This window comes from Sander lucioperca, chromosome 13 (assembly GCF_008315115.2).
Source record: "Sander lucioperca isolate FBNREF2018 chromosome 13, SLUC_FBN_1.2, whole genome shotgun sequence".
Classification (NCBI taxonomy): Eukaryota; Metazoa; Chordata; class Actinopteri; order Perciformes; family Percidae; genus Sander; species Sander lucioperca.
This window is the reverse complement of record NC_050185.1, coordinates 32,726,157-32,747,508: the sequence shown is the minus strand read 5'-3', so window position 1 is coordinate 32,747,508 and position 21,352 is coordinate 32,726,157. Positions and strand designations below refer to the sequence as shown.

The following is a 21,352-nucleotide window of genomic DNA, read 5'->3' as shown; positions in this document are numbered from 1 at the left end:
TAGCATCAAAATATACTTAAAGTACCAAAAGTAAACATACTCATTTTACAGAATGGTCACTTTCAGAATTATATATATTATTTTATTATGAATGCATTAATGTGTCCCTCACTTTAATATAGCAGGGAGTAAATGTGGGGCTAATTTCAATCTATTTATATATTTTTATTTCTTACTTTAAATACTGCTGAATAGCTAGTGAACTTCCCCTGTGGAATCAATACATTTATTGATTTAATAATATCATTTATTTGTTGAATACATGTTGTATTATTAATCCAAGTCAGGAAAGTATCTAAAGTTATCAGATACATGTAGTGCAGTAAAGTACAATATTTCCCTCTTAGTATAAAGTAGCAGGAAAAGGGAATACTCAAGGAAAGTACAAGTACCTTAAAATTGTACTTAAAGCTATAGTGTGCAACTATTTCATATTAATGAAAGTCCGTTACTTTAAAGCCATTGCTAAATGAGTTGATAGAAAGCTAATTAAGACTCCACGAAACTCTCTGTATTTCTCAATATGGCTATGTTTACAAAATGGTGTCGTCCGGCAACATTCCCCGGCAGAGGCTCGAGTGATGCGTTTTACGTCACCGCTGAGAAAGGACAACAACAGCATTCAGCTTTGGAGACGAAGAGGACATAAAAATTACAAGATAATTACCTCTTCTGAAGAGTTCATGTTTTTTTCTTTTTAATCCTCCGTGTCCTCCTTGATTCGACGGGTTAAACGCTACTAGCAACTGCGTGGAGGAGGGGTGGGGGTGGTGCTCGATCACCAAAGGCTTGCATCATGTTGATGCGCCGACAGTGTTGCTGTCATTACTTAAGACCGTTTGACAGTCGCCATAGCCGAGCTCGCGCGCGCCAAGGTGACGTCAAAATGACGTAGATCTCGCTGGCGCACCAGGATTTTGAGTGCAGTCCAATTTTTTTTCAAAGTCGGTAGCCTTTCCTCATTAGCGCCACCTCTGTTCAGGAGAAGACTGCAACTAGCGTCTCAACCACCATGCGCAAGTATAAACAGTTACGGCGCTCCCATGACGTCACACTGGCGCTCGACAGCTCGGCTGTGGCGAGTATACCCCACATTTTAGAATTCCTCATAAGGGCAGCAGAAACTATGCATTATAGCTTTAAGTACTTGAGTAAAGTTACATTTCCACCACTGTTAAAGCACAGCCCTGCATTATTTCCTACCATCATGAAGGTTAAAATGTTCAGGTTTAACTTTATGGTCATTTTGGAGGCTGTAGTTTGTGGTGCTGTTAAATTGCATTATACGGAGAGATGTTTACTTACTTTAATTTATGATTTAAAGAAACTACACAACGATGTGATGCAGCAGGAGTATCGACTGCCTTTGGAAATGTGTTATATTGTTATGAGGAAAGGTGTCCACCTCTGTAATCTCATCAAAAAGGCACTACGATGAAATCTTACCATGTATTGGACATCAATCGTGAGAGGGGACAACACAACAGCATATGTATAACCAACTGGGAAAAAAATGTCTTTAATAAAAGCACAGGTGGAGTCTTTTAAAGTCAAATAATGTAATAATGTAATGTAGTGTGTGTAATGTAATGCAGCTGTGTGGTTGGCTGTAGGGCAGTACCACAGCACCCTCTGCAGGACAGAACACAATAACAGCTGAACGATGCTTTCACAGTGTATATATACAGTATATGAGGATTTACATAGTTGAAGAGGGTTTCAAATAATACATCAGCAGCATGTAGGCATATAATAAAAGAATCTGCAGGGGTTTGTAGTATTTTCTTCTTGCTGTAAAAAGCTTTGAGGTTTTGAGTCTTCCCTCCCTGCTCTGCTCCCCTACAGGTACCTGAAGCCTGACGAGAACAAAAAGTCAAAGCACAAGACTGCTGTGAAGAAGAAGACCCTCAATCCCGAGTTCAACGAGGTATAATCCACTATTGCGCTAAAACTTTGCAGCTCCAATGTCGTTTTATTTTACTTTCCTATTTTTCTTTTCCCATCGAGTGTTTGTCCAGTGCTTTTATGTGCTGAACAACCTCCATTACCCCGAGATCCACAAAAGCCATTCTGAGTGGGAAAGGCTGTCAGATCGAAAATAGAGGCACATTTCTAATAAATTCATTACAAAATGACTTTTTGAGAGAGCAGCAGTCAAGCCAAAGACATTGCTCAGCTGTCTTTTGATACTTTATCTAACTTCATATCTTCTCTCATCCATTGGAGACCTTTGTTTTATGAATCCCAACTAAAGATTGGGATTGTGAGATTGTGAACGGCTTTGACATCATGTTTAAATGAGGTCTTCTTGTCATCCACTGCTGTTATCACCATCATTTCTCTAAAGGCATTTGAATCAAAATGTGATGACAGATGTAGGGGTTTTGTTAAACTTTTACTGAATAATATCTAAACTTTACTCTGATTGTTGCTTATTTAGTCATGAATATTGTATCTTATACAGAAAAACCCAGGCTTTGAAAATAAGTTTTCAGGGGCTTTAAATATGCACCAGTCCATATTTTTGTATCAACAGTGGGAAAAATGACTACATGTGTAGGTCAGCACCGTTCGCAGACAGACAAAGTTAGTGCCTAGCTGGAGAACTTATTGGAGCATTTAGCAGCCAGCTGTTTTACTCAGGACCAAATCAGAGCTCAAGGGAAACTGGATGTTGGACTTACATTTGCCAGTTGGGCAGAAACACAACTCCAAATGTTAACGTTGCGCCGTGTCAGCTGGACATATAAATAGGCAACTGGGAGTTTTTTTTAAAGATAATTTTTTGGGTATTTTAGGCCATTATTTTGACAGGACAGCTGAAGACATGAAAGGGGAGAGAGGGGGAATGATATGCAGCAAAGGGCCGCAGGTTGGAGTCGAACTAGCGGCCGCTGCGTCGAGGAGTAAACCTCTATATGTGGGCGTGTACGCTACCAACTGAGCTACCCGGGTGCCCGGCAACGGTTTTCTAGCACCAAATTAGCATAAGGTGATAATGTGCCAGTGCATTGGTTATAGCTTGTTTCGCAACCAAGTGGCCAGAAAATCAATTATAGCAGGTTTGAAACAGGAACCATAACATATTTGACTGTAATTTCAGATGTGCTGTGCTGTAGTGTGCTGTAACATAACTCTGATAAACTCAGTATGGAGGTAATCAGCCCTTATTTTCATCAGTCGACTCCTCTGTTACCAAAATGGCATTGTAAATACTGTTGAAATCCAAAATACATTGCTGAACTCCCTAAGGACCCAGCCAGGTTTTCAGTGCGTCGTGGCACAGGGCAGCTTGGCTCTGAAGTACCCGACTGTATACGAATGGACGACTCTGGCCAAACACTTACACACAGGCCAGCGGCTTGACATTTCCTCTGACATTTTTAACGTCCATATCATTCCATCGCCTCTTGGCCTTTCTGTCAGAAGATCAATGGGGTCTTCCTCCGTATCAAGGCATTGATTTTCATTGAGGTGAAGCAGCAACCCTTATTGAATTACAGATTAAAATGCAGAATAAATGATTTTGCTTCACACAGTGCAAATTGATATCAGAAAATGCTTGCTCGTTTAGTGGATGGTGGACTTTGATTATACTGCCATTCTGTTAACAGTACCCCAGTATGTATTTTACATTTCACTCCTCTGTGCTCCAATTAAGATACTTTTGACACTTGTAGTATATTTATTGGGTTTATTTATGGGTGTCCTAAACTAATAGGACTGACTGAGTGTCTGTTCAGTCTGTATAGTCTGTAGTGAATGAGTCCCTGAGAGTGAGAAAAGGCAACTACTGCACGACCGTAACCTGCATAATACTTACACGAACAAAAAAAAATTAAACTCAATGATGCGCTCAGAATCATGTGAATCACTTCACCAGAAAATTAAACAAATGTCAATTTAATTCAGGTTTGTAATGATAATTATGCAAACCCAACGCCATGAGGAAGAGTGTTTAAATTGTCTTATTCAACATGTTTAAACCCAAATCTTTGACTTTATACTTTGTGGTGATCTGAAACAATGTGTTGTGTAGTTGTATGTGATCATTCTGAAGAGAGGAGCTCTTACTTTCTGCTATTTTCTGTAGGAGTTCTGTTACGACATAAAATATGCAGACCTCACCAAAAAGACCTTGGAGGTGACAGTGTGGGACTACGACATTGGAAAGTCCAACGATTTCATAGGTAAGCAAAAGTGAACCAGCTCTGCTTCCAGAGATGACAACAATATCTGTTGAGCTAAAATAACTCAACAGATATTCATCAGCATCAGCAGCACCACTTGCCTTCTGTCCACCTGAGTCTGCCATCTGCCTAGGCCTCTTTAAGGCTGGAGGCTGGGAAACAAACAAGCACTGAGCCTCGTACTGAACGGTTCAATGCGAATACGTGTATAGTTACACCCCTAGTAATTAAATAGTCTTTTTTTGACCTGCAACTTATCTAATAGAGAGAGGAATTAGGTATGGTATTACTTTACCACACATTTACACGGGCAGATAGATAGCGGTTAAGTCTTAGCCTAAAGAAGAACTCAGCAGGAGCACGTAAGCAAGTAATTCCCCCCGATGCAGCTTTGATGTATCTGAAAAGCTAACTTTAGAGTTTGTAAGTAAGATTTGCAAGGGAAAGTTTTGCATAGCCTCGGGGATAAGCCCCCCCTGTCTTTCAATCCTAGTGACGTCCCTGACTGATATTCTCCTTGTGTCTTCTTTCAGGTGGTGTATCTCTGGGTATCAATGCAAACGGAGAGAGGCTCAAACACTGGTTTGACTGCCTTAAAAACAAGGACAAGAAAATTGAGCGCTGGCACACGTTGACCAATGAATTACCTGGTTCATTAAATGACTGAAGACCCAAATCCTGTCGTCCAACCTGTTGGCCCCCGTCCCCCCCTCCTGCCTTCATTTTCCTTACTCCTCCTCCCAACTTCTTTTTCCTCTGGATTTGCCTCATGTTGGCCATAGTGACCTGTGACACCTCTTTGGGAATACATTCATTTCCTCTCAACAGGGCTCAGTTAACAATATCCTTATATTTGTGTTCACATGTACAATAGGGGTTGCACGGCTGCTCATTTCTTTTTCAAGAGAAATTCAATCAACAAAATAAATCAAGGGGATTGTAGTGTTGAATTTTAAGCTTCATAATTCGGATTTCTTGTTTGATCGTTGAAGACAAAAGGAGCAAATGCTTTCTATTTGATGAGATCTTTTACAGCTGCTAAATGATTTACCAATGACTCACCAGTCCCTGAAAGAGCACAAACCAAGCCTTCATACGGTCACCTCAGTGGTACAGTAAGAGTGGAGAATCTAACAAAGGATGTAGCAACATTTTACATAGTTGTGAGTATACAGAAATGTTTAGTTGAAGTCGATAACTGAAGATGTTGCACTTTATTATGATTTTAAAACTGTTGGGTAGCGAAGGTCCAGTTGTCGTTCACGACCATCTAAGCAGTTCCAACACAATGAAATCTGGAGCATTTATCCTTTAGTTTTAATAATTCGGCCAGGTGAGAACAATGTCATAACTTCCTTAAAATACTGTACAAGTTAAGGCCTCAGTATGCTTCAAACAAATTAGATCGTGCAAGCTGCTGTCTGACCGAGACTGTCCTCCAAGAAATATAAGTTTCAGTAAATGTCTGCATAAGACCTCTAACAGCTGCGCTAATTATGACTGTTGTCCACCGAGAGCTAAGAAAGTCTTAATATTATAAATTATTATTATATTATTATTATAAACGACTTTATAGAGTCCACAGAAGGAGAAGGTCAGGGTGGTTGAATGGATCAGCAAAAGATTAGACTTTGACATGCTGCCGTTTGCTTCTCATTTCCTACCAACAATTAACGTGACATCATTTAACCATGACCATGTTGCCTCAGGCTTTCTCAGGCTTTTTGAATGCTGAAAACAGCATTCAAAGAACTTCAATGGCATTGTTGTGTCAGATTGTCCGAGACCCTACTTTCCACCATTGGGGTCTCAGACACTGTTACACTATGAATACCTTGTTTGAAATATACTCAGGCCTTCAGTCCTCTTCCCAGTAAACTGTAGTGCATTTTGTTGAAGAGAAGAAATTACAATAACCATACCAACAACACTAAACAATCCCTAAATGCAATTCCTAATGGTTATAAGGAGACAAATGTTGGCAGTTGAAAGCCATTATGTCTGCTAAAAGGATTTTAGAATGACTGATGCTCAACTGTAAATTGGCAGGATGACTGGTTAACAAATGTCCAATAAGCAAACCAGTGTAATACAAAAAACAACTTTGCCTCCTCAAGTCTACGTTAAAAATACTGATCCCATGTGTTTCTGTATAGCCTAATCAATATGAGACAATGCTAGGTGTCATAGCACCACCTACCTGGATTACTCACTGATGTTTCAGTGCAACCCCTAATCTATAGAGCTGCCTAGTTTTATTGTAATCCTGAGGTCAAGGCTCCCTGTGTGTTTCATCCATTCAGACCTCAAAATAGCTTTTTTTTTTATTTACAGTGTTAAAGAAACAGGAAGCTAAATAAGACTAAAATGCACTTAGAAATTCCATTAAAATTGGTGATGAATCACAGGTACAAGGCCACAGTGTGGTTATCAATAAGCTGACCTTCTGTCTGTCGTCAAAAGGGATTTTTACAGTCAATGCTTTATAGAACAGGAGTTTAGACTTCAAGGGTAAGATGTGTCAATACGTACAATAAAAGTATAACCGTGTAATACCGGCATTGAATCTGATTAGTCAGGTCGTGAAGAGGGTTATGAATTTAAAAGTAGATCTTATATGCACCAGATGATTCAGATGATCTGTGGATACTTTCAGCACAGAGGTGGAAACATTCACAGTCACTGCACACTGATTACACAGCCTTACTTTACTGTGTGGAAGGTAGAGAGCCTACTTGATAGAGAGCAGCTGTAATCAACAACAGAATGAAGTTCAGTGGCTGACCCGCCTGGTGAAAAATCACTTGTCAAACCACAACACCACCACATGATTGGGCAGCTCTATGGTGTGTGTGTGTGTGTGTGTGTGTGTGTGTGTGTGTGTCTTATTGTTTACACTACAGAAAGTTTCCCCAAAAAACTCGCCGGCAGCATTTTTCAACTGTAATGTGGCTGAAACATGTACCTGCTGTTTGTCAAAAGGGCAGAATTTTAAAAACGGAAAGTTTACGACAAATAATTAAAAAAATGATATATATATCAAAAGCATGTATTGTTTACAACAGCCTATTGTTGCTGAAGTTCAAGTTTGCTGCTGAAAGGGTGTACACACCCTATGCTAAAGTCACTGCGATTGTTCAGTCGTGCAATGCAAGCTTTGCTAAGATGGGCTGGGGTGAGAAGGGCAGAATTTTTGATATACTAGCCGTGTATGTATATTGTTACTATGTTGTTGCATCTGTTGAGGGTTTCTTTTTTTAAATGTAAGCAGCTCCACTATAAATATAATCGAACAGAATGTACATGTTTAACCCCTTCTATTCCACAGTAAATCCTCTGAGAATGTACAGCTTAGCGCTCTGTGTTGTTGATATTGTTCATGTCTCAAACTCTGTATTTGGGCACACGTATCTGGGAATAGAGATGGTTGAACTCACAGCCCAGGAGCAAACTATACCAGATCACTCAAGTCAGATATACAACTTTTACTTTTAACTCCTTCTAGCCTGTTGAATTATTGATGTTTTTTCTTTCTTTTAATATTTTATGTTAAGAATTGATACCACCAGTCCCTGTGCAGCCCTGGAAACCTACCAGTGGACCAGTAGTCTGGGATGCATGCCATGTATTTGTAATTTTATGAGTTTGATCCCACAGTATGACCTTTTCTGCATGCCCCCTCCCCCCACACCCACCTTTCTTGGAAATTTCCACCGTGCACTGACTGGTAACACAGAATATGCCATACAAATAGTCCTCACGTAACGTTCAGGATTCCTGTCAGGCTTGCAATTCAGCTAACAGCTTTTTATCATTACTTCACATCACTGTAAGTGATAGGCCGGCCCTGTTTGTTTTTAGGAGCATGTTGATTGTGTCAGCGTGACTGTTTTTATAATCACATCATTTTAACTCACTAATTCCAGCTGGTGGATTGTGACGAACAGCCCTAATGTCCATTTGTTATATTATTTGACCCTTTTAACCCCTAGTTTTATTGATGATATAGTGTTATTAGAACTATTACATTGCTTTCACACTACATTCTATTCATTCTGAAGAAAATTTGATTTTGACAAATGGTATCACATCTTCAAAGCTGGGGAATTAAATGTTTAAATGCAGTACATCAGCCCTCACTTCTCCGTTTATTTTTTTATTTTTTTTTTAACAGCCTCTTCAGCCACATTGATTTGTGATGCACAAACTGGCTGTGAAACCTTGTTGGCTTCTCAATATAATCCTTGACACAACGGTGATCTCTCTCTCTCTCTCTCTCTGATGAATATGTAATGAATACAACGACATGTGATTATGATTTTGTAATCTGTCTGCCTTGCTGTATGCAAGCTCAATATTATGGAGGAAAAAAAAAAACACAAATGCATGTGTGTGTTCTTGGTTTTGTCATGAGATGACTTTGCCTCATGTTTGATACTGTTTTCTTTATTAAAAAAAAACACACAAAAAAAAAACCACACGGCTGTGTATGCTCTAAGATTATGCTATGAGTCAGTCTTTCTTCTGGACAACATTTTGTACCTTTGAACACTATCGCATTGCCTGTTTGGCTGCTGTATTGACTATCTGGAAGCGTGACTTGATGTGAATTAAAATCTCTCCTTTGTTGTTTGGCTTCCTTTTTAACACTCAGGTACTTGTTTGCATTATTCTGGTTTGTGGAATGTATGACTATAAATGCATTGTCTCTAATTATATTTCAGTCCCACCCCAAATGGACAGGTTATTATGCCTTTCCTTGTTCCTATTTCTGTATTTTTCCCCTGCATGTTTTTCAAAGAATAGCTAATAACTGGATTATTGTAATAACTAGTTTATATACTATATGTTGCTATAATAATAATAAAAAAAATAGGCAAAACATGATTAAATTAACATTACCAATTTGACAACATTTGTACACCATTTAAGAAAACAATTTGCAAATAAATAAAACAAAAGCACATTTCTGTTTGACAACACATATGAGGCATAAGAAAAGGTACATGCTTTTCTAGCACATTTTGCAATGCTGCATATGTGTAAATGTTTTCTTCATTTGCTTGTGTTTTTTCTTGCATGCGTTTTCTTACTGTAAATTGTGTGTTGAACTCTCAGGGCCACCGTAGATTTAGCAATATGGGGGCATTTCTCTCTTGATATTTTCTGTCATAATGTTGAATGGGCAATTATTTTTGCACACTGTTGTAATTAGTAATGATAAGAGAGACATAGTGGAGGGAAGTTTGTGTGCGTACAAAGAAAATAAACCAAATTATTAGTCTAGTTAAAGTTCTGCCAAATGACCTCCTGTGACATGTAGCTCTGGCCAGGGTCCATGCTAACAGTGCTTGCAAACAGGGGGCAGTTGCTGACTCAGTATATAAAAAGAATGAATACAGATGACTAATGGTTAATTTGCTACAACCTTCAGCACTAAGTAAATCCTCTCTCAGACAATGCTAAAATGCTTATATTATATATGTAGGTAAACTGTTTTCCATGTTAACCATCTTACTTAAGTAACCATCAGTGGTTGAGATATTGCAGCCTGGACAAAAAGTGACAACCGGCCATGAGACTGACATTGCCATGCCTAAAAGTAATGTTATATAAAGTATGTTATATATTTAGCAGTGTATGCATTATAAAGCAGATCCTGCACAATGAAGTGGAGAAACAAACGTACATGTCACACAATCAATACAACATTTGAAAATATATTGGAGAGGTAGTCCAGAGATTTGGTATTGCACCTCCGTACATTTGGGGGGGGACTTACATTTCCCACCAAAATAAAATAGCATTTTTTCATTCGACCCTCTCTGCCTGGTAAACGCCGACATCTTTTAAACTCCAAGGCTCCAGTTTGTAGCATTGTATCCGTTATATATGTATAGTCTTAAAGCCCAAGCCGAAATAACTTAACTTATTTTATCAGACTTGACAATGCTCCTCTGGAGCCACAGAAGACATTATCCAGGAGAAGTACTCCTCATGACTAGCAAATTGATCTGCATCTGTATAAAGGGTGGAGTTTCCTTTTAACAACTTGAAGCTACTTAACACATCTTTGTTCCCGTCGTGACTATAAAAAAATGAACCTTGCAAAAACTAATTTTTAACCAGATGGCTAAAGTAGCTGTAGCCATTGTTTTTGCGCACAGATTCAGACACATTACATCTGGAAACCTCCCCAGCAGAGTATGCATTATAGTGCTCTAACTTCTATTCTGTCTTGCATTGAGAGTTGTTCCAATTCAGAGCCCAGCTTTTTGTACAGGTCTATTGAAAAGGCAGGCAATTTTTCAAGTGATAGTCCCCTATCAGACGAGACAATTTCAGAAGATACAGAATTATCTCCTTTTTGTGCATTTTGCCAGATTACTCTTGCAGAAAACCGTAAGGCTGCACAGCTCTTATTCACATGCAGGAAACAAAAGGAAAATCAATTAGCTTGTGACCGCCTATTTCTTTGTGCCCACATCACCTAATGCAACCCATTTCAGCACAATAAAAAAAAGAAAAAGTCTGAACTCTGCCAGCAACATTCAGGTACTAATATCTTCGGGTTTGCCCAAGATGATCAGTTACACTGATGGCAGCAGTCAGCTTGTTTTCATTTCATTCTGTTCTCATAAACCATTCGTTCAAAAAGCTACGAAAAGTCAAGCACTGTAATTCGTAAGCATTGCACATTTTTGTTGTTGTTGCTGTATTCACTACATTGACGGCCACTGCATAAGAACGTGGCTGGCCACGTGGGGAGAAGGTCGGGGTGGATGAGTGGGCGTTAACATACAGGACTTTCAAGCCAGAGAGCAGAGTTCTCTTCCTGGGGAAAACTAAAGCCTTTAATCCAGGAAATGTGTGTTCCTTAGGCGTGTTTTAATCCAAACCACAATCTTTTTCCTTATCTTAAATCGCTCGTTTTGGTGCCTAACTTAATTTTTGTCACAGCAAAACAGCAAATCGCGGTGCTCTGCACCCGGCTCAAAGCCACCTATTTTCGGGTAACTGAACCACCAACTACTGCTGATACAACGGAGGTCTGTAGCCGGCATCACAAAGCTCTGTAGCGGCTTAAACAACTAGCAACTGCTGCTCGGCGTCATGGAGCTCGTAGCCAGTTGGCGACACTTGACCAGCCGGTGGTCTCCTAATTTCGTAGGATATCATATGAGAATGCATTGTTCATCTAACCCAAATACAGTTGAAGCTCCACTAAATCAATATTATAATTTATTCATATGAACAATGAATCAATTAACTATGTGTAATGTGAAAGGGATGTTGATGGAGTTATTTTGGACGACTAGGTGATTGGCAGTTGGAACACTTTAAAGGCTTGGATTTATATGAAATTAATTATTAATCATCAACCCAAAAGATGAAAAGGTTTGTTTACATAAAGATGTAAGGAGAGAAGTTAACCACAAGGTGCAGTTTAGTCTGAAACATCGGATCACGAAACCTGACATCACATTCAACAGCTTTCGGAAATTCAGATCATTAATGAATGAATTTGGCAACAATGCATTTTGAATTTGCTATAACTCTGATTCATGCCTCTGACTGGCTTCTTCTTTATAGCAACTGTGGCTAAGGCTCATGAATAACTATAGACTATCAAAGTATAGGCTAGAGCCTACCAAACTAGCAGACAAAAAGCAAACTGATGTGGCCGGGTTAGCTCAGTTGGTAGAGCAGGCGCACATATATAGAGGTGTATGCCTCGACGCAGAAGGTCCAGGGTTCAAGACCGACGTGACGATTTCCTGCACGTCATCCCCCTCTCGCTCCCCTTTCATATCTATGTTATTTCCATTAAAAGGCTGAACTGCCCCAAAGAAATCTTTACAAAAAAAAAAAAAAGAGCAAACTGATGGCCACTAAACCTACAGTAGCGTTAGCATATCCAGGAGATGCTGTGTTCTATGTTAGGTAACATTAAGCTTATTATTAAAATTTATAGTGAGGAAAAATACCTCCAGAACCAGCGGCTCCTTATTTCACAACTCTATGAAAGGAGCTTTAGCCACTGTTTTGGTTTCATTACACATTTACTGTACAGTTTAAAGTCAAAATCATCTGTCCTTTTTCCAGCAACTGGGCATTAGCGACTGCATTTAAAAAAAAAAAAATGTTTATTCCTGTTAAGAACTACTGAACAGAAAGTTTAGTTAGACAGGCCTTTTTGTTGATCTTCTGACGTTTAATCATTAGAAAGAAGAATCATTGCTCATCCCTTCATACATTTAATCACCTGGCAAAGATATGCAGAGATGAAGGTATGAAGACACATCTGCAAAGAAAATAATGTAGCCAACTTGACTGAAGAGAGCAAAAATGCACAATTATTCTTGGCCTTTTGTCTGAAAGCCTACATTTGAAGGATATCTTTTATGCATAAATACAGAACTGTGGAAGATTCCCATTTACTTCCCTGTCAAGAGTAAGATTTTTAGGATATTTTGAACTTGTGATTTATGTCTTTAAGCACAACAGAAATGAGAAAATTTGAGCTTTCAGCCATCTATCTAACAAATGGAGAATGCATGAAATGATGAACGAGTGGCTCTCACTGAATCCTGCAGCTGAACTCCGAGGACTCTGCAGGGAAAATGGAAAAAGAGAACTGCGCAGCCCATCACAAGACAGATGCAACAATAAAAAATAAGGCAGTCAAAATAAAGTATGGAGCTGAGGTTAATAAGTTCAATTTCTTGATGACATTGCAAAGGTGAATGTAATAGTCTGCTTTGATGAATATGACTAGTAAACATCATCAGGGGTTGCTCAGTGTGAGTAAATGACAGTGTTGGCACCTGAACTGGCTTTCAAAAACACAGCACTGAGCCAAGTGTGACCATGACAACCACAGAAACAACTCACTATGTGGCAATAAGGCCAGACTGCATTTTTAAATATACTGAAAGTGAGAATCCTGGCGGAAATTAATGGTGTTGTTACTTTCTTTTCTTTACTTCTCATATCGTTTAAGAATATTTAAGTCTTCACATCCATATTAAATGTTAAGCGAGCAGTGTAGGTATCATGGCCCCCAATTTTATGACAATGCAGCAGGACAATCATGAAAGAACCACTCATACAGATTTGTTCTTAAGTAGCACGTAAATACGATTCAAGAGAATTTGATGGAATTTTCTTCAGATAGAAACGTAATTCATGAGTCGTACAAGTCATGAACAAATAGCCTGCCTCTCTTCACAGGGGGAAAACACAAACCAGTTTGACTTAAGAATTATAATGCCTTAATCTGGATCAATTTGAAGACCGAAATAAATTTTGCTTTATTTGCTCAATTATGTTTTTAGCATCCAACTCCATGTAAAACCATTCCCTCTTCCCTTCCATCACAGTACGGCGCTGCTCTGATGACACATCATTGGCAGATGTACTATTTATATATGTTCTAATTCTTTCAGGTCCTGGAATCCCACTAATGACAACTTTCTTATGCTTTTGTCAGCTGATTCCCAACTGCAGGACTGTGGGGTGAAATTCTTCTCTTTTACTCTTTGGTAAGATTTTGGTAAATGAAACTTACCCACCAACGGAGTGGAACATCTAGCCTTATATGGCAAGTTTAGGCACGTAGATTATGTTTATGATAAAAAATCTCACAAATGAACATCTCCTCAGAACAGGTGGAATTTGTCAGGCTGAAACAAGCGATGTATGAACAAGTTTGTGCAGTTAGGAAAGTTTAGTGAATCCTACTACTCTTACTACACTTAAAGTAAGAGATTTAGGATGAGGATACTAAAATGTCCCTGCTTGTTCTCCCAATGTCAGTTACTGTACTAGTAGTGGTTGCTACAGCAAAATAATGCTTAACTGACACCAACTGCTGGTGGCAGAATACAATATATGTGCAGCATCATTTTGTAATCTATATTGTAATTCCCAAATATATAATATTGTAATGTATATTCATTTCACTTATAGGCTACTCATTTAAAAAAATAACCTATCACACAGACTACAAAGTAGTCACTAAAACTATTTTGTTGACTTTATGAAAAGCTGACATTTACATTGTTCAAACAGCGAATGCTGATTAATAGTTGCAGCTGATACTTGTATAACCTGTCGGCTTAGGTAAAAGGCTTTGCTATTTTGTGTTCTTGAGGGTGTACAAAGTCCATTCATCCAAGGAGAAGCATGCTTGCACAGATCACAGTTGTGTGTTCTGGTGGAGGGAGGTACTTCTAAGACACTGAGCCCTGCCAACACCCTGGTTGTTCTCAGGATTTCATCTGGGTCACGGGGAAGAGATTATAGCATACCCTGTCCTCCATTTTACATGCCTGTGTCTGAGGCTCTGTTGCTTCTTAAATGACACCAAGCAGCAGCACAGAAACTCGAAGAAAATGCATTCAGACTTCACTCAACAACCTGCTAATTTTGTTCTCAATTTAACAATGAAAATATCCCTAACCCACACATTAATTTCATTTAAAACACATGGCTCTTATAATCCTCGAGTAAAGGCCACATCTCGGACTCTCAGCACCTGATTATATTGCGTCTGGAAAATGTCTGAGGATTCAGACACCCATACACATTCGTTATGGAAGCAACTAAACAAATACTTCCTCCTGTTCATCAGCAGTCATCAACACTTTCTGTTATCACAATCAATAGTGGAAACGTACACAACACCATTTTAAGAATGACCACACACACACACACACACACACACACACACACACACACACACACACACACACACACACACACACACAAAGGGTTGCGGGGTCAGAGTAAAACCTTTTAATGTTTGACTTATGGTTTCTCTTCTCAGAAAAAAAAACTTTCTGAAGAAACATTGGAAATACTTAGTATTATTTAAGTCACAAAGGTCAGTGGCTTGCAAGGGTTAGATGTAGTGGAATGGACCAACACTTTGAGTTAAGCATTCAAGACCACCAAAGAACAATAGCACAGATGCTTCAGTAGAGGATAATTAGTAGGCCTGTAACAATTCAAAATTTTACTGTACAATTAATTGTCTCAGAAATAATTGCGATTACCAATATAATTGTCTGTTTCAGTCAAATTTAAAAATTTGTTTATACATTACTTTTTTTGAATGAATCCCAGAATACATCTTTTGGTTATACTACTCTTATGTGACCCAGATAATCTAATAACACAGGTACGCAGCCTATGAAGTAAACCACGCCTCCTTATTATCATAAAACATTAAATTTTTTCTTAAATTAACATAAAACTTACAATTACCATCAACAGTCATACCCATAAGACCTAAGCTCATGTTAGCAATTGATTGCGGTTAAACAAAGAAACAGCGATTATGTAAAAAAAAAAAATTGCGAATTATGTAATCATTGTCACAGGCCTAATTAATAGGTCATTAAATGAGACTGACTGAGAAGACAGAAAATTCATTAGGACGTAAGTATGGTCTGACTATCACACCTCACACAGACATGGTGACAGTTGAGAAGAGAGGAAGAACCTAATGTTTGATTAATGTGAATTTATGAAGACCGCTGACATTTTTCAACATGCATTGTATCCTTTAGCAGAAGTCCGTCTGAGGCAACATTTAGTCTATAATCAGGAAATAGTATTTTTAGCGTGAAACTGCTTTCAAACTCAGGTGCAGGTCAGTAAACTGTAATGGGTGTGATATCCATCTGGTATAAACATATTCATTCATTCAAGAACTCAATGGCAACTTGAAAATATGGTATGGACTCAAGTACCTTTATGTGTGGATCATATGACGAAATTTAAAAAGGAATAACATATCTGGTGGGAGCAGGGTCATTGTTGCGAGTTCATCTTCATATTACAGGTGAGGTGAGAGCAAAGCACAACATGTTCCACATAAAACTGTTGGCAACCTTCTGCATTTATAACCATGTGTAACTGCTGTAATTTGAAGTGTATCGCCTTGTTTTGATTGGACTTATTTCAATATTTCAAACCGCAAATAGCTGCTAGATAACAATTAACAGGGATTCAAGCATGTAAAGCTAAAAGTAAGCGATATTACATGTGATTTCCTGTATGCAAATTTCAAATAATCCGTCCAGTACCATCATCAGGCCAAAGATGAGGTCAGTTTTTGGTCTATTACTGTACTTTTAAACCAGTTCTGTAAGTCAACATCAGTCCAACTACTTTCTTCAACAAATATTATCCAGCTATAATTGTCGACTATTTGGCTGCAACTAAAATGGCACTAGTAAAGCGTCTCCACATTGCTGGTTCCAGTCATGATCAAACATGCTCAGCAGATAGACCAGGCCTCATTATACCTGTAACTCTCATTGATGCGCTTTTTCTTGGCCCTCCGAATCTCTTTTCTTCAATTTATTTTGCCGGTTGTCCGGTCCCTAGCAGGACCCACAGTGGGTGATGAATTCACACAGTGTAATCCGAGTTTCACCACTCGTCACTGTGGTATGAAGCATCACATAACAAACAGTGTGTTTGTGCCGTTTCCTGTGCCATAACAGGATTTCTGTGGGCTGAAGTCATCAGAATTCCTCCCATTTGCTGCTGCCTTTTGAGGGTCACTGATGTGATGAGTTGTTTAGTACAACTTTGAGGACAACTGCATCAAGAAAAGTGCTGCGTGTGCTCAGAAACTACAGTGTGTGGAAGCTGGAGGAAATCAGTCAGTTGGAAACGTCGGTATGCTTGCATGCAGGTAAGGGGCATAAAAGGTATAATTCACAGTACACTGGCTCTGAACATTGAGTTTGACAGGACAGTTCCACTATGGTTCCAACCCTGTAAGTACTGAAGACAAACATATACAGTACACCTGCTGTATTGCAAAGCCTGCGACTGTAAGGTTTGTGACTTCATACATGATCAGTGTAACTCTGGTTTGTAATTCTAGTTTGATCGTACAGTTTTCCTGTTGACCATGGGATCAGTGTCTATAACAAAATAATCCCAACTCAAGGTCCATTTAATATATTTTACAGCGCTTTCATGCATCTCACCTGAACCACATAGATGTTCTCCACATTGTCAACTTCTCACACCATAAAGGTGCCATTTGCAGCTTCTGCAATTTGCTTTGAAGACTTTTCAGTAAAGCAATCATCATGTCGCTGCTAGAAATTCAAAACAGTCCCCTCGCTCAGCTGCCTTTGGCAGTCATTTCAGCAGTTTCATGCACCACTCCACCTCCTGTGATAATTCTATTCCTCAGAGGGAGATCCAACTCCGAGAATGAGTGTCCACTGGCAGGATTTTTCATTTTGGTGGTTTTCAAAACATTGCAGTTACCATCAGCATCTTGGAAAGACCAAAGATTCCCCCCCCCCCCACTGAACTCCCATCCAGGGCTCAAAACTGTTTTTCTGTGTACATGCACTGCACCGACATTTTTTTAAACTGCAGTAAATACATTTTTTACTTTTTTACTACACTTTGTGTATTTGTCTTCTCGGCACTCCCGCCACAGCTGGATCCGACCAAAGAAATCCAACATCGACCGCTGTTTTTTATAACAGTTCAAATATGAGGAAATCTTCAATGTGTTATGTTATAATTGGAGCTGATTTTCCCTTAATATTATCAAAAACTGTACAGTAAAATAACTTCAACATTTCAACCTTGCAGGATTTAACCCCCTGCTGGTACTCCTTTGTTGTGGATGTGTGTCTTGGCAGTTAGCGACAATATCATAATTATGTCTGTCCAGTTGGCTTTTTAATGTTTTAATGATTGCGGTTAACTTTAGTAATTAGTTTAGTTTAGTGATGTTTTTAAATGACTCCCTTTTAAAAAAAATAACCATGTAAAAAAGGGTCTTAAATATGGAATTGATGACTATGAATGATTAAATATTAATTATATTATGCTAAAAGACTAAGGCCAAAGCTGCATGTTACAAGCAAATAGTCAGCATCCTCAACAGATTTATGATCCATGTAAAACAAAAAACATTGTTCTTAGTATTACTAGTATGCATGTTCGATTGCTTAGCTGACATACTTATACAAGCAAGGAATGTTATGCTTATTTGTTCATGTTTTTAAACAATAATTATCATTGTTAATGTTACAAGAGAAAGTTTTTAGGAAGATCACCAATGTATTGGAGCTATCTTGGAAAGTGAGTTTGAGGTCGCTGGAGTGTAAAGAGTTACCAGGAGGGATGTAGCTTGATTGAGCTAATTAAAGAGTTTTATTATATCTATTTCCAGTCAGTCAGTCAGTCAGTCAGTCAGTCAGTCAGTCATTCTTTATGTAAAACATTTCTTTTATAAATGAGTTGTTCACTTAAACCCTCAAGTTTGCACACTCTCCCCCCCCCCCATTGTCGGATCAAATTTTCAAAGTACCATGTATTTGACAAATTAATGGATTATGTCTGCTTATGATCTGGCAAAAGGTTTGTTTCTATCAGCATATGATATGGTAAATACAGCCTGAGAAAATAACCCCTATATTTCTATTTTATCCACGTTATTTCCAGAGTGTGTGTGCCGTTATCCCCGAATAGGGCCCATTTATACGATTCATCACGTTGAGTCTAAAAAAAAAAAAACACCCAAGTAGAGATACATGGTGGAAGCAGTGGGATGCAGCCAGGAGGTGGCCAACATCAAATTGAACAAGCTTCGCGATCAATTTGCCAAGGCTAAAAAAAGGAAGCTGAATGAGGCAGCTGGAGAAGAAAAGACTGTCTGTTCTGTACAACATCCCTGTTCTAGGAGGGCAGGCTTTTCAACCTACCTTCAAGTGCGGTATAAAAACAGCTAAAAGGCACACAAGTGTTTATACCTGTGGCCTAGAGACCTTTAAAAAGGTTCCCGTGGAGTGGAAAGAAAGCCAAAAAATAACTTGTGGATAAAAGCATGGACTTAATGACCATCAGGTAATGGTGAAACACTAAAAGCACCACTATCTAAGTGAACCTATTAATGGTTTGATAGCGCACTGGTGTCCAGTTCAGGTCTATTTATTTATTTACAGGAACAATGCAATGAAAGATCCACTTGTTATCCACTTCCAAGTAATCAATACCTAATCTACTGTACATTATAAATGAAAAGTAAGTGGAGATACATTACACAGACCTTGGTCACTGCATAATGGGCCTGGGTCTGTGAGAAATAATTATCTATCTATCCATCCATCCATCCATCCAGTCTCCCACACAACTTTTGTTTGAACACAACAAAAGGATCTAAACAATGGCAATGAGCTCATAAATACTAATAGGTGATAAATATTCATGGAGGTGTCTGTCATGAAACGCAAATACATTTCACACTACAGTATATTATTATTATTATTATTATTATTATTATTATTATTATTATTATTATTATTATTATTATTATTATTATATAACAGAGAATACCACAAAAAGGAAAATCAACAGCTCATGATTTGGAAACATAAACCATAATGGAAAATGATTATTATATCTCTTTCTGGATTTTAAATGCCTCAGTGTACTAAATAAATAGTGCTTATTGTCTTTATGTTATTGTATTTAGTTGTACAGGGACCTATTTGCTTTCCCATCTGAAGATTAGCAGAACAATAGTTACCTGTCATAAGGGAAATACACTATGTTGACACTCTCTGTTGTGATAGCAGAGCTGTATTTGTTCGCTTAATTAGTACTTAGTTGTGGGCTGTTAAGACTAATTGTTCTTGCAATTAGAGTGTCAGTCGAAATAGTATAGCAGCAGAGGCCCTCGGAGACAATTAACACCACAGTGCTTTCAGGATTTATTAGCCAAGTATACACTCGTCAGGGAAGTGGTTTAAGACTATCAAATAAAATGCAGAAGTGGAACCTTTGCTTGTGTGATAAAACTGACCAAAAATAAATGTTAAGTATCTGTGAGAGAAAACGCCGTTTGTGATGTGGAAGTCAAAATCCAAATCAGGATTAAAAAGCACTCCAAGATTGCTTGCTTGGGGGCTTGAGATTTAGACGCAGGGATTTAAGGTTGGTGCACAGCTTCTTCCTCTGGGCCAAAATATTCAACACACAATGGACAGGAATCAACATGTTTAAACCCTAAAGCAGACCTCCGCCAAGGCATGCCCCGCCTGTAGGCAGTAGTAGCATTATAAAATGCAGAATTTAACTGCACAACAGCTGCTAGCATCGACAACAAGGTCAAAAACAGCTGCAATCCAGCATCCATGTTGAATTACCCACTGGTAGTTGTTGTTGGTTGTTCACAGCCGACGTGGTTTTTTGTGCGACTATGGGTGTCTGCGTCACCGTTTCCAAAAGGTCTCCGTTTCCCCCCCATTCAGACTAAAACGCAAACTTAGAGTTTTCAAACTAAAACAGGGTCAGTAGCGTTTGCAAATGTCCGTTTTAGGATCTCTGAAACGCTGCAGTACTGTCGACGGCAGGCGTAAACAAAGCAAAAGTTATGCGTTTTAAAACAAAAACCTAGCAGTGTGGATATAGCCTTAGACACAAGGCTGTCTACATATAAACGTATGACCGAGAGTAGTTGATTTTGTACTAAAAGGTCCAATGTGTAGGAATTTGTCCCATCTAGCATTGAGATCATATATCGCAATCAACTCTCTTGCACCACGCAGTTCAAAGTACGTATTACAGCTACGGTAGCCTTCACGCTTCAAAAAGCCGGTCTCTTGCTCTTTTCAATATCCTTTTTTCTTTTTCTGGGCGAAGAAGAAGACTCCTGTTCCTGAAATTTAGATTTTGAATATGTGTGGTCCTCCATGTTTCCTTCTTCAAACTTGCCAGGGCCGGTAAGCTACGATATCCATTAGCAGCATTAGCAGCACCTGTTAGTTTATCATGTGACAGCGAAAATGCAAAAGGCGGAGCAGTATGTCCTGTATGTCCCTTACCGGCTAACGTCTTTCAAGATGGCGCATGAATATGGAGCGTCTACCCCAGTTCATGCAAATGCAAATTTCAAGCCAATAGGAATACTTTTCATCGACGTCACATTCTGGGTGGTAATCTGGATGCACGGCCATATTGGAGGCACTCGGTGTAAACAACTGAATGGAGTAATGGAGTATTGTGCACTTTGGATACTTTAATACTTTATGTCTAAACAACAGAAAAGCTCATCAAAACACGTCCAAGATGCAAAGGCATGGAAGGACTTGAACCACAAAAAAGGCGCG

General features: G+C 38.8%; 1 protein-coding gene across 2 annotated transcripts in view; it reads left to right on the top strand.

Moving 5' to 3' along the window:
- doc2b (double C2-like domains, beta) overlaps positions 1-8,819 on the top strand; it is a 125,515-nt gene extending 116,696 nt beyond the window's left edge. For both annotated transcript variants that reach the window (XM_031307956.2, XM_031307955.2), the window contains 3 exons: positions 1,846-1,927; positions 4,094-4,190; positions 4,724-8,819. In XM_031307956.2, coding sequence (XP_031163816.1) covers positions 1,846-1,927; positions 4,094-4,190; positions 4,724-4,857 — 313 coding nt within the window. In that variant the 3' untranslated portion in view covers positions 4,858-8,819. The remainder of the gene's footprint in view (positions 1-1,845; positions 1,928-4,093; positions 4,191-4,723) is intronic.
- Positions 8,820-21,352: the final 12,533 nt, after the last annotated feature.